This window comes from Nelumbo lutea, chromosome 3 (genome assembly GCF_056320005.1).
Source record: "Nelumbo lutea isolate HS-2025 chromosome 3, American lotus-T2T, whole genome shotgun sequence".
Classification (NCBI taxonomy): Eukaryota; Viridiplantae; Streptophyta; class Magnoliopsida; order Proteales; family Nelumbonaceae; genus Nelumbo; species Nelumbo lutea.
In genome coordinates, this window is record NC_142686.1 from 17,321,096 (window position 1) to 17,341,659 (window position 20,564).

The 20,564-nt window shown below is 42.1% G+C and overlaps 1 protein-coding gene across 1 annotated transcript; it reads left to right on the forward strand.

Moving 5' to 3' along the window:
- Positions 1-1,273: 1,273 nt before the first annotated feature.
- On the forward strand, positions 1,274-19,843 carry LOC148863262 (putative inactive purple acid phosphatase 2). The gene is made up of 2 exons (XM_088978550.1): positions 1,274-2,162; positions 18,335-19,843. The coding sequence occupies exons 1-2, from the start codon at positions 1,452-1,454 to the stop codon at positions 19,580-19,582; spliced, it is 1,959 nt and encodes a 652-aa protein (XP_088834676.1). The 5' UTR covers positions 1,274-1,451; the 3' UTR covers positions 19,583-19,843.
- The last annotated feature ends 721 nt before the right edge of the window (positions 19,844-20,564 follow it).

The window sequence follows — 20,564 nt, forward strand, 5'->3', positions numbered from 1 at the left end:
TATTTATTAATTAAGTATTTTATTTAAATAACAACAAATTTTTAAATAATAAATATATTTTGATTTTTAACATATAATGTTTTTATTTTACATATAATTGTAAAATAAAACAAATAAATCATTTAAGGTAGATAAAATAAATTAGACTTAATTTTTAGTTTTTATTAAAATTTTGGGAAAATTAAATATTAAATTATTTGTTTCAGTTTTTATAATTATAATTTTCTGTTTACCATTAATTTTGTTGGGAAATTTATTTATTTAGTATTTTTATATAATAACTCTATTTTTTTTCAAATAATAACTATGTTTTCATTTTAGCATATAATTATGTGTAAAACAAAATATATAAATCATCTAAGGTAGATAAAATATATTATTTTTATAATTTGTAGTTTTTATTACATTTTTTGAGAAAACTAAATCTTAAATTATTTATTTTAGTTTTCATAATATTATTTTTTAACTTGTATTAAAGATGAAAAACAATACAAAAGTACTAAATGTACAATTTTGTCAAGCTAAACACAAATACACCTCTATATCGATGTGTATCGGACCATATCCACTAATACGGTGCGATACGACCCGATACAGAGGCATACCATACCGATACACATGACTTATAGGATATGTATCCCGTTGTAATGTATCTTGTATCCATGATTATGGATATGGATAGGATACACCCAATATTGAGAATATTGTATCAATATCTTAATCTTTGGATGTAGTTATGTAGCGTAGGAAGGGAGGGCACCCTACGAATGCCCCCACATATATGGAAGCTCAACACCAATACACGGTTGCGGTATTTTGTGGGGCGCAAATTCATTTGGAATCGTCTAAAATTGCTCAATGACATCGACCAGTATAAATGTGTGATAGGACGAGATTTACTCTTCATAAATGGGCGCCTCACAAGTACATCCACCATACATTAGGAACATCTTATGTGAATAATAATTAATAATTACGACAGAAGTTTATGCGTGTGAGGCGCCAAATGTGAGGAGCAATCCCGTCTCTATAACTAATAACGAATCAGGATCTATTCCTCGTACAGGATGCCTCACAACGACGTCACAGGCACATCGTTCATTAGGAGTATAAGTACGGAAAATGTTGACAATGCACGGTGGGACGTGCCTGTGAGGCGTCGTGCACTACAACAAAAAGTAGCCGTTGATTTTGATCAAATAATGACGCAAGGGATCTTGACCAATCGTTTGAACTGGGAGTCTGAGTGAATGACTGAGATTCTTCTATGTTGTCGTACGCTAAGGTTGTTGTGGGACCCTTGACCCTTCCCGCCCGGCTTCCCAGTCGTCGGTCACTTTCTCTTTTCGTCTCTTTCCCAACACAAACCTCATCTCACGAAAATCTCCTCCGAAGATGCAGAAAGGAAATACCAGCACCCAGAAGAGATCGTCCACCCACCAAATTTATCAATGATTCTTTCATCTTTCCTTCGTTTCTTCCTTCTCTTCTCATTCATCTCCACACTCCTCTCAGATCCTTCTTCTTCTTCTTCGTCGGTATCCATATTTCTAAGCCCCAAAACTCTATCCAAATCCGGCGACTCAGTCCGAATTCAATGGACCGGCGTCGACTCACCTTCCTCCCTCGACTGGCTCGGTATCTACTCACCCCCCGATTCATCTGACGATAATTTCATCGGCTACGTCTTCTTGTCCTCCTGCAGCAATTGGGAGTCGGGTTCGTGCTCCATCGATCTCCCTCTGGTCAATCTCCGTTCCAATTATGAGTTCCGGATCTTCCGATGGACAGAGGACGAGGTCGATCGCTCACGCCTCGATCAAGATCACAACCCTTTGCCCGGAACCAAGTATCTGTTGGCCAAATCCGAGGAATTGGAGTTCGAGACTAGTCGTGGGCCGGAGCAGATTCATTTGGCGTTCACAAGCAAGGTTGATGAAATGAGGGTCATGTTTATTACAGCGGACGGAAAGGAGAACCATGTGAAGTATGGGGAAAGAGAAAATCGGTTGAGTAAGGTGGCGGGGACGGAGGTGAGGACGTATACGCGGTCAGATTTGTGCGGTTCCCCTGCCAACGAGAGCATCGGATGGAGGGATCCTGGGTTTATTCACGATGGGATTATGAAGAATTTGAAGAGTGGAAAGAGGTATTATTACAAGGTAAAGAGGATTTTGGTTTCTCTTTATGTTGTTCCTGTGTTCTTCTTCTCTCTCTCTCTCACACACACACACATACATTTTTTCTTTAAATTTTAGGTTTTCTTTGGCCGACTTTTGCATTTTTCTTTGGGTATTCGGTGTTTAAGAGTTCTAGTCTTCTAGACTGATTTGTGTTCTATTGCACCCTTTTATTTTCGTCCCTAATTACTTTTTTAACGTCTCTTACTCCCTTAATCTAATTAAGTTGTCTTGGAACAAGTGAAGAGCTGGTTAGACTGTTTTCTGGACTGTAGTCATCGATCTTCTCTTTACCTTATACTTTTCCTGGTAATCGAGCTATAGCATTTCCTTCTAATATAGTTTCTGATCATGTACCAATCTTGTTATGAAATGGTTGACTAAGATCTTCTTATAAGGTGCTTCATCCCTTTGTATCTCTTGATATTGGTCTCTGATGAAACGGATTATGGTCACGTATCATTTTTTGGCTAAGTACCTCGTCATCTCATCTGCTCCCAAGTGGCCGATGACTCAGAGGCTGAAGTAGAGCTCCCTGGTGTAGCGCAACCCGGCTGCTCCCTGCAGGAGATGATCTGCTCATCCTTGTAGACGGCGTGAATTGAGGAACCTGCAAGAATTGAATCAGAGAACCCAAGGGTGTTTACCCGACGAGGTCACTCCAATGGCTAAGTCAACACTTAGTTGTGAGCTGAAGATGATATTAGAGAGTGGGAGAGCTAGAGGGCAGAGATTACCTTCTCATATCCTTCTCCTCCTCGCCCCTGGGGGGGGTGAGGCCTTTATATACTGGAGTCCTCGTGGGTTTGGTGGAGTAGTTCTTGGATTCCCGCTGTGATGGGACCTGTTTTCGTGTTAGGTGGGGATAACGCCACCAAATGATAAGGTTGCCCATCTTCGCCTGAATCAGGGAGTAGGTGAGCTAATATAGCCGTTACAAGTCATAATCCCGTAAAATGCGGGGTACGGTGGTGAGCTCATCGGGGTTATTATGCGGTGGTCAGTCTGACTAGGAAGCGAGCTGTCTGTAAGGTGCCAGGCTGCATGGTGGCGAGCTGCCTAGTAGCGAGTTGCATGTAAGTGTTGCATGGTGGCGAGCTGCCTGTAAGTGACGAGCTGTCTGTAAGGTGCCAGGCTACATGATGGCGAGCTGCCTGTAAGTGTTGCATGGTGGCGAGCCGCCTATAAGTGTCGAGCTGGAGGGCCAAATCCGCCCTCATCATTTGCCCCCCACTCCCGAGCTAAAAGTAACTCGACGAAGGGAGTAGATTTCTCCTTTTGGCCCATAATTCGACGAGCTCGTAAGCGCTAATTCAGTTTCTTAGGCTCTGGTAGCTGCTTGGAAGCAAGCTGCCCGTATGGTGCCGAGGTCTCTGCCAGTTCGGTACTGTAGCCCTTAGGCTCTGGGGGCAACTTATAGTCCACTTTTGTTGATTTTGTTCATGCTGAAGAGGCGATTGTCTTAAGTGCCTATGCCAAGGAGGCGACTGGGACTTAGCTTGCCAATGCCGAAGAGGCGACTAGGTCTTAAGTGATGAGGAAGTCTTTTATCAGTTCGTCAGTTCGCGCCTGGGCCAAGCCGCCAGGTTGGCGCCCGTGCCAGGTCGGCGCCCGTGCCAGACCTCCAGGCCACCAGGTGGGCACCTTAGAGCTATGATTGCGCTGCATCAGCCTCGTAATTCCGGTCACCCACTCCTACAAGAAGCTACTAGGAGCTCGACCTTCGGGGGCAGCACTACTAACTTTAGGTCGCCAGCTCACACGGGAGTCTTGGAAGGCTTGACCAGCAAGGGCACCCATGTAGTCTGTTGGCCGTCAACTCCCGCGGAAGCCACAAAGAGCTCATCTTTGTAGAGGGGACCTCACGAAGAGGACTGATGAGGTTTTATCTGATTTGAAAGTAAAGTTGGTAGAGCTGCTTAGTCTGTTAGCTCCCTGCATGGTCTTTAAGTTCATAAAAAATGGAAACTATAAAGCTAGAGCTCCAGTTTCTAAAAAGTGAGGACTTAGCTTTCTAGGAGAAGAGGACTTAGCTTTTTGTAGGATGAGAACTTAGCTTTTTGTAGCATTTCCCACAGACGGTGCCAAATGATGTAACCGATTCTGGTCACGTATCATTTTTTGGCTAAGTACGTCGTCATCTTGTCTGCTCCCAAGTGGCCGATGACTCAGAGGCTGAAGTAGAGCTCTCTAGTGTAGCGCAACCCGGCTGCTCCCTACAGGAGATGATCTGCTCATCTTTGTAGACGGCAGGAACTGAGGAACCTGCAAGAACTGAATCAAAGAACTCGGGGGCTGTTTACCCGGCGAGGTCACTCCGATGGCTAAGTCAGCACTTAGTCGTGAGCTGAAGATGATATTAGAGAGTGGGAGAGCTAGAGGGCAGAGAAAGGTGCCAGGTTGCATGGTGGCGAGCTGCCTATAAGTGCTGCATGGTGGCCAGCTGCCTGTAAGTGCCGAGCTGTCTGTAGGGTGCCATGCTACATGGTGGTGAGCTGCCTGTAAGTGCCGAATTGTCTGTAAGGTGCCAAGCTACATGATGGTGAGTTGCCTGTGGCGAGCTACCTGGCTGTCATGAGGCTGCACCTAGTTGTCACGAGGTGCCTGGTGTCTTAATGTCACTGGAGGGCCAAATCCATCCTCATCAGTCTCAAACTAGCTAGTTTACATAATTCATTGTCTTGGTTTTTTAATAATTAGTTCAAGATATCACTTTGGTGTCTTTTTTTTTTTTTTTAACTTGGATATTGTTAAAGTGTGCTGAATAGGGGTAGTTTAGTCTTCTTATGCTTGTTAAGTAGCTTGCTTATGTGGCAGTGTTATTAGAGTCACTCTGCCCCACACTTAAGTAAGGGCATTTTTGTCTTTGTAAAGATCATTAGAATCTAATGAAGATTAAGGGAGTCGACTGTATGGGCAATCCAACAGATTTCGATAGACCCTTATTTTCTTTCTTCTTTCTTCCTCTCTTCTTCTTCCTCTTCTCCTTCCTTCTCTTCCTGGTTTGGACTACTGTAGCAGCATTTGAAACATGGTATCAGAGCCATGCTCCTGACCTACTTCAGTTGGTAAAGCACCTCAGCAGTGTTCGTGACTCTCCTCCTTTGTTTCTGGTCAGTCTATGGAGAGAACTGGTTCGCCCTAGGTCTGAAACATCACAGGTCGTCTCTCTCTGCTGCGCATAACCTTCTTCATCAAGAAAAGTGACTTCAGCAGTGAATGGTTGGTTGATATTCTCAAAGGAAGGTCGGTTATCTCTTCTTCTTGTATTGCTGATATTTCTGGGTAGAAACCCTACAAGAAGCTGCTAGTATTGATCATAACCTAGAGAACTAGGTTCATTGTTGCCCTAGAAAGGGCTGTGTGTGCAGTAGCCGAATGGTGTAGGGGCTGCTGTAAGTTGTTGAGTGGTGTTAGGGCTGCTGTAAGTGGCCGAGTGGTGTAAGGTGTAATGCTGTGACCTAGCTGAGTTTTTTTGTGGGTGTGTAGTGCCCTCTTAAAACTGTTAAACTAGTCTGAACTGGGTGTAACAGGTTTAACTATGTTGTGGTGCTTATGTTGCACAATCCCTATTGAGTGGATGTAAGAGGGCTTACATGTGATTAGTGAGTGTTAAATTGATGTTTATGTGGTCAGTGGTGTGGTGAAATCAGCAGTAGTGTGAATAAGAACAAGGCGTGTGTACCCACTGTTGTGTTTAGGATTTGCTATAGGTGCTGGAACATCAATTTTTGAATAACAACAGTCAGCTTGTTGTTGAGAATTCAGATTAGAGGCAACTGTGAAAGAGTACAATGGCAGCAATAGGAGATGGGTATAATGATCAGAAACCTAGTGTGGTGGTTTCCTCTGACTACCTAGGTGTACAAATGACCTCAATTAAACTGAATGGGGAGAACTATGTTCCATGGGCTAAATCTGTGGAAGTTTTTCTCAAGGCAAAGAGGAAAGTGAAGCACATAAAAGATGAGAAACCATCCGCTGACTCCCCAGGGTTCGATGATTGGAAACAAGAAGATGCTCAAATCATGACTTGGCTATGGAACAATATGGAACCCAAAATCAGTGCCAACTTCATATTTCTTGATACAACTAAGGATATATGGGAACATGCTAAGAAGTTGTATTCTGTACAAGATAATACAACAAGAGTATATCAACTTTATCAGGAGTACTTTGATTTGCAACAAGGAAACAAAACACTAGAAGAGTACTATACCTGCATGAAGAATATAAGGAATGAACTCAATGTCTATCATCCCCTCACTCCAGATATTAAAGTTTAGCAACAACAAAGGGAACAAATAGATGCTACAAGATTCTTGGTGGGGCTGAAATCAGAGTATGAACCAGTTAGAGCCCAAATATTAGGGAGCTCCACCCTTCCTACACTTGAGGAAGTATTCTCACGGCTTCGCAGAATTTCTTTGGGACAGACAGAGAATCCCACACAGTCTGATAGATCATCACTTGTGACTGCTAAAGGAGGTGGACACAGTACAAAGGGGGGAGGACATGCCTCCCGAGGAGGCCATGGCAGTTCCATGATTAGTCGGGGTGGTCGTGACTCAGGGGGAGGCCGTGGCAGAGGGAAGAATAACTCTGCGAGGAGGTGTACTCATTGTGACAGGGAAGGACACACAGTGAATTTTTGTTATGACCTACATGGCCCTCCCTCTAAATGGGCTAATCATGCTGTAGCAGGTGAGGTTGACATTAGTGACTGTAAATAGGCAGACCGAACTCCTCCCACATCTGCATCTACTTTTGGGAGGGAGATGGTGAGTGTACCACGTGATGAGTATGAACGGTTCCTTCAAACTACTTTACAGCATATCACTGCCACACTTGCCCATTCAGGTATTGCTTGCATGTCATCTAAAACCTCTCCTTGGATTATTGACTCTGGAGCCTCAGATCATATGACCGGGACTCCAGGTGTGTTCTCTTCTCTTTCTGAAACCTCCACATCACAAACTGTTACACTTGCCAATGGGTCCTCATCTCCCATCTATGGTGTTGGTAATGTTGACATGGCTTCAGTGCCCTTATCATCTGTTTTATATGTACTTAAGTTTTTATTCAATCTTATGTCCGTTAGTAAAATAACCAAAGTGTTAGACAGTTTTGTATGCCCTTAGCTTCAATCAAAATGATGTACTTTATGAGTTTATTGTAAATGAATAAAAGTGCATATTTGATTCATGTTTCCTTGGTATGTTTCTGTGTAATACCCTTAAACTGGACACTTAATGAGACTCGTGTTAGTTTAGAATGTTCACAGCCAGTAGGTCGGTCTAGGGAGACCTATCCTGACAAGGCTGACGCTGTGGTGCCACCAAGTCGGTTGGGGTGGCTTGTCTCAGCTACCAGGGTGAGACCCTAGGCACATACAGTGTGGGATTAATTGAATCTTTGAACTGGACCAGATTTCCAGTATTGCCCTGGACCTTGGAGATTGATGGGCAAAAATGGAAAGTTACACCCGACCCCTAGACTCGATTATGATACTGCACTAGGTGTCGGATTGGGCAGTGAGATCCTTAGCGGGGGTCAAAACCTGGGTATGTTGGGACAGTCTGAGAATTCATCTGAGTGGGTGATCATAGTGACAGGATCAGCCCCTTTGTCGGACAAAGTTAATGATCGGGGATGCACTCTCACTGATGGAAACCAAGACTGCCAGCAGCCGATTTCAATCGTTGAAATTTGTTTTGCAAAATATATTTTATATGAGATATAAAAGTATATAAATTATGGTTTCGAAATGATTTGCAAAAGGTTTTAATTCCCGGGATCCATACTTGAGAGAGTGCAACACTGTTCCTTGCAGCCGAGGGAGAGGTAATCTCTTGTCGGGCAGTGTATGATCATTATGGGCTGAGAGGTTAAGTGTAAGGCCATTGAGGATAATACCTGATGGGCTAATCTTGCATCTACCCACAGTCCCTTGGTGTTACAAGGTGGCTTGGCCCAGGGACCACTTAGAGTAAGTGTTGGGCCCATAGAGCCCATCTGATGGGTTTCAGGGGGTGCACTGTCCATAACAGTGTATTCGGTCAGGCCTTGTAACAAAGGCTGGGTTGAACTCATGTGGCTGATGTGTAGATCAATGTTTGGGTCCCACGCCATACAAGGAAGCCCAACTGGGCAGCAGTTTGGAAGGCTTAATGAATACATAACCCTAAATGGGCCTTAAGCCCATTTCGAACTGGGCTAATTTGATTAGTCTTTAAGGGGTGAATTCTGAGATAAGATCAACTAATAGGATTGGGCCCACACCCTATCCATTCAGAGAGTCCAAGATCTAAATGAGATTTAGATTTGGAAACTTCCTAATTAGATTAGGAGCTGGCTGATCTAATCTACAGATAAGATAAGGATTATCCCTTATCTTAAAGGGACTTCTAATCCAGATATGATTTGGGTTAGCAACTCCTAATGGGATTAGGAGCTGATCCCTTTAAGTCTATAAAAGGAAGAGGGGGTGTCAACCTTTAGACATTCAACACAACAGACAACCAGTAGTCTTGTCTTCAGAGCTGAGATCACAAAAGAGAGAATTCTGCACCCTGCAAATTCTCTTTAGCCGCCTCCTTCCTGCAGCTGCCGCCTATAGCAGTTCGATCTCCATTCCTTGGGAGAAATCAAGATTGGATCTTGGTTCCAATCTTTTGGAGAAAAGATTGGTAGGAGTTGTATTCACAAGCCGTCCAGGTGATTCTTGGGAAGAATCAGGTTCTTAGGAAGGACACTGTTGATTCTGCTCCACCTTGCACTGCGCCATCTTCAGTGGGAGCAGATTTTGGTATCTACCTTGGGCGTGAACACCTCCATTGAGAGATATTATTTCTCTGTATCAGGTATTATCTCTCTCTCCTCCTTTTGGTTCAGATCTGGTTCAGTTTATGGTTCAAGAATGATCATTGAAAATATGATTTTCTAAATAGGGAATTCGATTCCCAGTTGAAAGGAAGGAAAAAATTTTGAAATTCGCCCCCTTTATTTCGCAATCTTGGGCGTCCATATGATGGATTTTCTATCCTTTCACAAAGCTCTTAACTGTTCTATTACCTTCTTTCCTTTCACTTGTGTTTTCTAGGATCTCAAGACGGGGAAGAAGATTGGTGGGGGGCATGAAGCTGGTGGATTGTATTACCTTGACGGTGATGGATTTTCAATTGCTCTTCAGACTTCACTTACTCCTCTACAATGGCATTGCCGACTGGGACATCCATCTCTCAAGGCTCTCAAGATGTTGGCTCCGTCATTGAGTCGGTTGTCAGTTTTGCAATGTGAGTCATGTCAGTTTGGTAAATATTGTTGTGTGTCCTTCAGTTCAAGAGTTGAGAGTCGTATGTTGAGTCATTTTTCTTTGGTTCATTCAGATGTTTGGGGTCCAATCAAAATAGAGTCTTATAATGGGTACAAGTATTTTGTCTCCTTTATTGATGATTGTTCAAGAATGACATGGATTTATTTAATGAAAGAAAGAAGTGAATTATTTTCCATTTTTCAAAAATTCCATGCTGAAATACGCACATAGTTTGGTGTTCCAATCAAAGTTCTCCGTTTAGATAATGGTCGTGAATACTTTCTTACTTCATTTCAACAGTATTTAGAATATCATGGCATTATTCATCAGACCTCATGTGCATTCACCCCTCAACAAAATGGGGTAGCTGAACGGAAGAATCGTCAGCTTCTTGAAACTGCTTGGTCTATGCTTCACCACATGAATGTTCCTAAACGGTTTTAGAGTGATGCTGTACTCACTGCATGTTTTCTCATTAATTGGATGCCCTCTTTTATTCTTCATGGTCGGTCTCCCTTCTATATCTTGTTTCCCACTTTATCTCCATTTCCATTAACTCCTCGTGTCTTTGGCTGTGTGTGCTTTGTCTACAATCTGAGTCCTGGAATAGACAAGCTAGATGCACGCTCAATTAAATGTGTCTTCCTTGGCTACTCTCGGACTCAAAAAGGGTACAAGTGTTATAATCCCATTACTCGAAAGTGCTATGTCTGCCCTGAAGCCACATTTTTTGAGTCTGTACCCTTCTTCTCAAGTCCTGATGCACCTGTGTCTTCACCCTTACTTCCTCTTCCTCTTTCTGTCAGTGATCCAGTTCCAGATGTTGTTGTGGGAGTAGACTCATCACCTCATCCAGTGCAGGTCACCACCGAACGACCACCGATCCGACAAGTGTATACACGTCGAACGACACCTACCCTTCCTCCAGCTTCTACCTCATCTGCGGATCCTCTCATGGCTCCTATTGCTGAACCTTCAGACCTTGGCCTACCCATTGCCTTACGGAAAGGTAAACGCAGTTCTACCCTCTATCTCATTTCCAATTTTGTTACGTTATCTCGTCTTTCTACCTCACATCGCCAGTTTGTTTCACTTTTGTCCTCTATTTCCATACCTAACAATGTTCAAGAAGCTCTTAGTTCACTTGGATGGCGGCAGGCAATGGAGGAGGAACTCTCTGCTCTTCAACATACTCAAACGTGGGAACTTACTACTCTCCCACCTGGTAAGCATGCTGTGGGATGTAAATGGGTGTATACTGTGAAATACTTGTCAGATGGTAGTGTGGAGCATCTGAAGGCCAGACTTGTTGCTAAAGGTTATTCACAGTTGTATGGAGTGAACTACATGGAGACATTCTCTCCGGTGGCTAAGATTGGTTCTGTTCGTGTACTAATCTCCTTGGCAATTATGTATGATTGGCATCTCTTTCAGCTTGACATAAAGAATGTCTTCCTCCATGGTGATCTGGTGGAGGAGGTATATATGGAGCAACCACCTGGGTTTGTTGCTCAGGGGGAGGATGGTAAGGTGTGCAAACTGAAGAAGACAATTTATGGGTTGAAGCAATCTCCACGTGCTTGGTTTGGGAAGTTCAACGAAGTGGTGAAGAGTTTTTGAATGAAGCAATGCCAGGTTGATCACTTAGTGTTCAGTTATGACTCAGAAGTTGAGAAGATTTTATTAGTGGTCTATGTGGATGATATTGTCATTACTGATAGTGATAAATTGGGGATTGGAAAACTAAAGGTATTTCTGCAAAATCATTTTCAAACAAAAGACCTTGGAACATTAAAGTATTTCTTGGGAATAGAAGTTGCTAGGTCAAAACAAGGTGTAAATCTGTGCCAAAGGAAATATGTTCTTGATCTATTGGAAGAAACAGGACTGTTAGGTGCAAAACCGGCTGAGACCCCTATAGAACCAAATGTTAAGTTGAGTATGTTGGATTGAAGTCTTTGTATGTATGAGTATTCGGCTGATAAGAGTTCTTATTGGCCTATACTTAAGTTTTAGTTGTCATGTACTGGGCCTATGTTAATGGGCCTAATCCTGTTTAATGTTTTAAGTTGTCTGGGTGTCCCATCACTAATCAGGGGCATTCCAATAACTTCCTGTATCATTGTACTACATCATAATATAAATAATAGTACTGTCGACTGAGCAGTTCAGTTTGACATTCACTGCATTTCAGAGTTTCTCTTCTCTCCTTTACTACTTCGAGTACAACTCCTAAGATTACATGGTATCAGAGCAAGTTCGAACCTAGGGTTTCAGCAGGCGCACTCTCTTCTCTTGCTGTCTTTTCATCTTCTCTCTTCCTTTTCTGGGTTGCTGCAGTAAAGACCTAGGGGTGTAAGAGAGTAAAGCAAGTTCGAACCTAGGGTTTCTCTTGGTTGTAGGAATCAAGGGAAGTAAGACCCAGAAGTAGATGTCCTATTAGGTTGTTTCTAGTAAGTAGTAGCTATTTGGCTACTAAGAGAGGTCTGTATAGGACAGACCTAGTTGATGACTGATTTCAGCAGTCCTAGCACTAGCCGAAAGGGGGAGAGCTTCTTCTACAGTTGCAGCTTCGGTGCTCTAGCAAGACTCTTACAGAACAGTGGTAAATAGCCCTATTTTCAGGTCGGTTACCAGCCTTACTTTAGCTCTGCACAGCACAGTGGTAAATACTTACACTGCACAGTTGCGGCTTCAAACTTTTACTTGCTACTGTACCCGAACTGCTTCAGCTCAAGTGAAGATTACCTAGGGAGCTACCAGCTCCAGATTGTCCAGCACTGTGAACCCTAGTTGAGGACTGATGTCAGCAGTCCTAGTATTGGCCGAAAGGAGGGACACTCTCCTTACAGTTGCAGTACTCGAAGTTCAAGTGGAGTCTGCATAGCACAATAGTTGAGAACCCTTAGTTTCAGGTCGGTTACCAGCCCACTCTCCTTTCAGCCCAGAACTCCTTGCAGTTGCAGCACTTCGGAAAATCAGAACCTACTTCAGAACCTACTGTGATCATTTTGGCTAATCAGAACCTGCTCTAGAACTGGTTCAGAACCTTCAGAACTGCTTTGGCTAGTCTTAATCAGTGTCACCTTCACAACGGCTGCAGTCAAGATGTCTCCAATATCCAGAGAAGTTTCTTCTAGGGATAACAGGCCTGCGGCAAGTGGGAACCTTGTCACCAGCAACAATGGTGACAACTCACAGAATACTCCAACAGGGTCTTCTTCTCCTATGGAACAAGTTGCTGATTCCTCTGGAACTGGTGCTTTGGGCTTCACTACTAGTGAGGTAGAGGACCTTAGCAGGGCATTAGCCCGTCTAAGGAATAATTCTTTTGCTTCTACATCTCTTGCCAGATCAGGTACAGCCTCTGCCTTCAGTGCCACTAGATCTATTGACTCTACTTCTTGGGTTATTGATTCCAGTGCAACTGACCACATGACACATATGTCTTCCTTATTCTCTTCATATCATTTGTTGTCAGGTCAGGATAAGATGAGAGTTGCTGACGGGTCTTTCTCCACTATCTCTGGAAAGGGAATGGTTGACCTAAGCAAGGACCTCTCTCTTAAATTAGTTTTACATGTTCCCAATCTCACCTCAAATATTTTGTCTGTTTCAAAACTTACCAAAAATTTGAACTGTAGTATAACCTTTTTTCCTATTCATTGTGTCTTCTAGGACAGATTGACAAGGATAACGATTGGGTGCGATCATGAGTATAGAGGACTCTACTATCTTGATGCAGACATCGATTCAACCTTACAAGCATCTGCTGGTAGTAGTCGGAGAGAGTGGAGTCAAAAGCTAAGTTGCATCTTTGGCATGCTAGGCTAGGTCATGTGTCTTTCTCTTCATTAGAAATGTTGTTTCCCGAACTGTTTAAGGGCATTTCAAATCAGAGTTTAACCTGTGAAGTATGTCAAGTGTCAAAACAACATAGAGCTGTGTATCCAATTTCCAGTAATGAAATTTGTGCTCATTTTGATTTGGTTCATTCTGATGTCTAGGGCCCTTCACCTATTGTTTCTTTTGATGGCTTCTGGTACTTTATCAGTTTTATTGACCACTACTCTCATTGCACATGGATTTACCTGTTAAAAGGCCAGGATGAAGTACCACGAATAACTATGGCATTTTGCAAGATGATTGAAACTCAGTTTAATAAGAAGATTAAGCAATTCAGGTTAGACAATGCTGCTGAATACTTTGAAAAATCCTTAAACTTATTCATGGAAGATGCTGGCATACTATATCAGTCATCTTGTGCTTATACCCCTCAGCAGAATGGGGTTGCTAAGCGCAAGAATAGACATCTATTGGAGACAGCTCGAGCCTTACTATTCCAGCACAAGGTTCCCAAGCAATACTAGTCTCAAGCGGTTCTTACTGCATCATATCTGATAAATTGGATGCCATCTAAGGTGTTGGGTATGAAAACCCCTTTCTCTGTTTTGTGTCCCACTCTTCCAGATTTTTCCCTTCCTCCTCGGGTCTTTGGTTGTATATGTTTCATACATGTGAAGGATCCAAAGACGACAAAGCTGGATCCTAAGGCTACAAAGGGAATATTCCTGGGGTATTCTTCTACACAAAAGGGTTACAAGTGTTATGACCCTGCCTCCAAGAGAAAGTATGTCACCAGAGATGTGGTATTCTTTGAGTCTCAACCCTATTTTCAGTCTTCTTAGAATTCTCTTCAGGGGGAGACTAGTGGGATGGAAGAGGATTCTCATTCTCCCTCCTTTTTTGTTCCCCTATCTACCTCGGGTCTTCCATCCCCTCCTCCTACTCCTTGTTGTGGCATTCCAGGTCAACCCAGTGAGGCTCCCACTGTGCCGGTTACCTCTCCTGATGCTGCAGATGTTCCTGAAGGCTCCAGTAGGCTCCAGTAGGCAACAGAAAGAGATACTTACATACAACAGAAGAAAAATGGGCCCTCAATCTCATGACAGCAACCAGTTGGACTCGGATCAATCTATCTCTACAATCCAAGGTAATTCCAACTCACATACTTCTAATTTGGATCTTCCTATTGCTCTCCGTAAGCCTATTCGCTCTTGCATCACCTGACACCCCATTGCTGATTTTGTTTCTTACTCAGATTTATCTCCTGCCTATCACTCCTTTGTGTCTGCTCTTTCCTCTATGCGTGTTCCTTCTATGTACTTAGAGGCTGTGTCTGATTCAAGGTGGAAAGAAGTTATGAATGAAGAAATGAAAGCCCTAATGAAAGCAAGAACTTGGGAATTAGTGGATCTGCTAGAGGGGAAGAGCACTGTTGAGTGCAAGTGGGTGTTTACTATAAAGCACAGGGAGGACGGGTCTATTGAAAGGTACAAAGCCAGACTTGTGGCAAAGGGGTTTACTCAAAAAGAAGGGATTGACTACAAAGAAACCTTTGCCCCAGTAGCAAAGCTCAACACAATTTGGGTTCTTTTGTCACTGGCAGCAAATTTTTCACGGGAACTTCATTAGCTAGATGTGAAGAATGCCTTCTTAAATGGTGACCTTCATTATATGGGTTGAAGCAATCTCCCCGTGCATGGTTGAGAGGCTTTGTGGGGCCATGAAGAAAGTGGGGTACACTCAGAGTGGTGCAGACCATGCCTTGTTCATAAGGAGACAGGATAGCAAACTTACTGCACTCATTGTTTATGTGGATGATATGGTAATTACCAGGAATGACTTGGAAGAGATAAAAAGACTGAAGGAGTTTCTAGCTTCGGAATTTGAGATCAAAGACTTGGGTCATTTTAGATATTTTCTTGGGATTGAAGTTGCCAGGTCACGAGAGGGAATCTACATATGTCAGCGGAAATATGTTCTTGACCTCCTAGAGGAAACATGCATGATGGGGTGCAGGCCAGCAGATAATAGAACAAAATCATGGCCTGCAGGAATTAGTAGGGGAGGACTACTGTGATAGAGAGAGATACCAAAAATTGGTAGGGAAACTGATATACTTATCCCTCACTTGGCCAGATATTGCTTATGTTGTGCATGTTGTCAATCAATTTATGCACTCTCCAAAGATCCCTCATATGAAAGCAGATGAAAGGATTCTTAGGTACTTGAAGACTTGCCTAGGGAAGGGAATTCTCTTCAGGAAAAATAATAGAATTGAAATTGAAGTCTACACTGATGCAGATTGGGCTGGGTCTATTGGAGACGGGAAGTCAACCTCAGGTTACTGAACATTTGTGGGAGGAAACCTGGTCACATGGCGCAGTAAGAAGTAGAATGCAGTGGCTAGATCAAGTGCAGAAGCAGAATATCGAGCTATGGCTCATGGGGTTGCTGAACTCTTATGGCTCAGAACTCTTCTTAATGAACTTGGCATTAAGGTTGAAGGTCCTCTCAGGCTGTATTGTGACAATAAAGCTGCCATCAACATTGCCTACAATCTCGTGCAGCATGACAGGACAAAACATATTGAGATTGATCGGCATTTTGTTAGAGAAAGAATTGTCTCGGGTGAACTTTGTGTGCCTTATACACCATCTGAGATGCAAATTGCAGATGTACTTACTAAAGGGCTGGCAGTAGCAAAGTTTAGGGACATGCTTGGCAAGCTAAACATGATTGATATCCATGCTTAGCTTGAGGGGGAGTGTTGGATTGAAGTCTTTGTATGTATGAGTATTTGGCTGATAAGAGTTCTTATTAGCCTATACTTAAGTTTTAGTTGTCCTGTACTGGGCCTATGTTAATGGGCTTAATCCTGTTTAATGTTTTAAGTTGTCTGGGTGTCCCATCACTAACCAGGGGCATTCTAGTAACTTCTTGTATCATTGCACTACATCATAATATAAATAATAGTACTGTCGATTGAGCAGCATTCGAAACAGCATTCGAAACAGATATAATTAAGTACAGGGAAACAGTTTGAGAGCACTAACATGAAACATCAGAAATCTAAATAAAGCCATGCTTCAGAGTTCAGATGCAAGTTTGAATCAGATGAAAGGCTTTAAAGGTAATTGAGAAAGTTTATCAAATTTTCTAATCATTGAGAGATAAGGAAGTTTCTCCAATCTCAATCAAGAGTTAATCAGTTAACTTTAAAGTACAACTAATATTGCAGTAGAAGCAATAGTTTTTCCTTCCTTGTACTCCTTGAATCCGATTGAAAGGTGAAAAGGCATTCAAGCAAGTTTCTCAATCTCCATCAACAGACCATCGGTTAGAATATGGCTGATATTGCAGTTGAAGCAATGAGTTTCCTACTACTACTACTACTACTACTACTACTAGTACTCTTGTTCTCATGTTTTTCAATATGGTCCAAATAAACCTTACTCAAAATTTTCAGTGATGTTCAATTCTGTTTCCTGAATTTCCTCTTTATTTGTTCTTGTTAGGAAAGACAAATGAAACAACTTATAACCGATAAACAAATTTAATGCTACATGATTGGCAACAGTCTACGGCCCTACTAAGTAGTTTCCTGTCTATTTGTTGGTACCAACCTTTTAAACTTCATAAATTTTGAGTTTCCCTTATTGTTTTGTTGACTATATGAAACAAATAATTTCTAGACAGTCATCAGCAGATTTAGCTATATTACATGGCAGAGTCAACTAGGCTCAGAAGGTGCCAGAATGACACAGTGAAAATAACCAATCTTTCTTATGCTTTGGAGAAATCAAATGTCTCCACCAAGTACTGCAGCGCTTAGGGCCAGATTTTTGGAAACTCCATTTGGTTATTACAGATTACCTGTCTACCAAAGTTCAGCTAGTTCCTGGTAGAGAGTTACCTCTGGCAACTTGTTTAGAGGCAATTGTTTATTCTCCAACTCTCTCTAGGTCTAGGAGATGAGGAAAAGCTTTAGGATTCTGCTTATTTCCATCTTTTAGGTGAAGTTTGGGGAGTTTTTATTAGAGAAATAAGTGCTTATTCTAGTAAGTGCTCATGAATGTTTGATGAAAAAGCACTTATTTCAAAAAGGGGTAGCATAGGTATTTTCGTGGTGGGCCAAGACAGGCTAGAAAGGAAATAAACACTTAAAAATAAGCCCAAATTTTGGGCTTCTCGAATAAGTGCTTATTCCCAGGAATAAGGAACAAGCACTTATTCCCAGGAATAAGGAACAATCACTTATTTGGGCTAACTTCCCAAATGCAAATAAGTGCTTATTGGTGTGGTCCCAGCTCAAAATAAGCGTTTGTTCAAATAAGCGCTTATTTTTAAGCACTCCCAAACTTAGCCTTACTCCATCAATAATGTTATATTAATATATAATTACATTAACATATCTCAGTAAAAAAGGGGCAGCCCATGCAAGGTGCCATCCAGCTGGTCGAGTCCCGCCTGCACCTGGGTTGGGAGGGTTATGGGTTGGGGGATGGGCTACCATTGCGTAGCCCTTCAAAGATACAAAAAAAGGGGCAGCCCATAGCACGAGGCCCCGCCAATGCAGGGTCTGGGGAGGGACAGATGTACACTGCCTTACCCCTGCCCATACCGAGAGTTTGAGAGTTGAATTATCTTAACATTAGATAGTTTTGAGAGTTGAAACTTATGGGGTTGGACCTAGAATGGGTTTGCCAAACCTAGGGAGATAAACTAGGTATTTCAATAATCATGGAGCATCCTCTTAAACAAAGTAACAAACATTTGAAAATAAAGTGTGCAGAATTATTTTCTACTTTATTCAGAGTTGTAATTAAGAACTTTAAAAATGGGATAACTTATAATAATTTAGTAATTGGAAAACTTAGGTACGGATATCTAGATTATTTTCCCAATTTCTAATTTTATGCGATTAAAGGTTCAAGTTGGATTATCCTTTATTCTCTAACATAGTCCCAAGCTCATTTTGGTTGTTATTGTATAGGTTGGAAGTGATGAAGGAGGATGGAGTGTAACTCATAGTTTTATTTCACGGGATAGGGAATCAGACGAGACAGTTGCTTTTTTGTTTGGAGATATGGGTACCTCAACACCATATTCAACCTTTTACCGTACACAGGATGAAAGCAAATCAACCATGAATTGGATCCTTCGCGACATCAAAGCCATTGGTGATAAGCCCACCTTCATTTCCCACATTGGTGATATCAGCTATGCAAGAGGTTACTCATGGCTGTGGGATACATTCTTTACTCAGATTGAACCTGTTGCCTCTCAGGTCCCATATCATGTGTGCATTGGAAATCATGAATATAATTGGCCCTCACAGCCCTGGAGACCTGACTGGGCTCAGTCTATCTATGGGACAGATGGGGGTGGTGAATGTGGAGTCCCTTACAGCCTTAGATTCAACATGCCTGGAGACTCTTCTTTTTCAACTGGGACCCAAGCCCCTGCCACACGGAACCTTTACTACTCATTTGATGCAGGGGTTGTACATTTCACTTACATGTCAACAGAGACCAATTTCCTTCCTGGGAGTGACCAATACAACTTCATCAAGAGTGACTTGGAGGCTGTTGATCAGAAGAAGACTCCTTTTGTCATTGTCCAAGGTCACCGTCCCATGTACACAACAAGTAATGAGGTCAGGGATGCACCATTAAGAATGAGAATGCTTGAACACTTGGAACCTTTGTTTGTGGAGAACAAGGTGACCCTTGCTTTATGGGGTCACGTCCATAGGTACGAGAGGTTCTGTCCAATGAAAAACTTCACCTGTGCAAACACAGATGGGAAAGATACAGAGAGTTTACCGGTGCATGCAGTGATTGGAATGGCTGGACAAGATTGGCAACCCATCTGGAAGCCAAGACCCGACCATGCAAATGATCCAATCTACCCCCAACCTGATCGGTCTTTGTATCGAACAGGTCAGTTTGGGTACACTAGGCTTGTTGCTACAAGTGAAAAGCTTATACTCGCTTTTGTTGGAAACCATGATGGGGAGGTGCATGATACAGTTGAGATTTTGGCAACAGGCCAAGTTCTCAATGGTGGTGGCAGCAGCAGGAAAGAGGTGACAGAGTCTACATTGTCATGGTTTGTCAAAGGAGGAAGTATATTGGTGCTAGGGGCCTTCCTTGGTTATGTTATTGGATTCGTTTCACATGCTAGGAAAGAGTCCATATTTAAGAGGAGTTGGACTGCTGTCAAGACTGAGGACGGATGACCCATCTTGATCATTTGAGCATGTTGGTCAGTGAATGTCAAATTGGGACTGAATTGGTGGGCATCAAAATTCAAATGCTGTATTGTATGGAATATCATAGATTCTCTTAAAAAGCTGTACGGTATGTACCCTTTGTGATTAGTTATTGTATATATATATATATATATATATATATATATATACAATGCAAAAGCTGTGGTCACTTTCATGAAACATGTATATCGTAAAATGAGGATCTTAAAAATTACTCTCTTCCCATCATTGCAGCAGTCGTTGAATTGTTCCACAAGAGACCTGACTCTTGGGGGCGTTCTTTTTTCGGATTTTGAGAGGGGGGAAGTGGTCAATGGGATTTTGGTTCCCATTGACCAAGAATCCCATGTTCTTTTATCAGATTTACGTGGGGACCAGGGAAAGTTTATTTTCCTGGTATCACTTACCCATCTCCTAGGTGGATAAATAACTTTCCCACCTAGGGGGAAAGTTGTCAACACTTGAATGGGACAAAAATGCCCCTTTTAATTATGGATTTTTATGGCTAAAATTGTCATTGCCTTATTTACATGAGAAATAAAAGAACATGGGTAAATGCATTTACCTGAGTAAGTGTTTCCCAGGAAAAACTTATCCAGGTAACTGCATTTACCCAGGTAAATAACTTGCCGAAAAGCGAACAGTTTATCTAGACGAGGATACCTACCTGATTGGTTACCACTTACCACTTTTTGGGTGTTCTCCAACGTGAATCGTTTTCCTTGTTGAGTTTTAGAAACAAATCAAAAGTGTACATTTGCTTTGAAAACAATTGGGTTCTTAAAACAAAAAACTTGTTCTTGGTTTTATGTGTTTTCCGTTTCAAAAACTGAAACAGAAAATGTATTCTTAATGTCTGGTTTGTAAAAAAAATATGTTTTCATCTAATGATCTTTCATCATCTTTCATAAACCATACAATATCTCTACTCCAAAATTTGTTTTTGTTT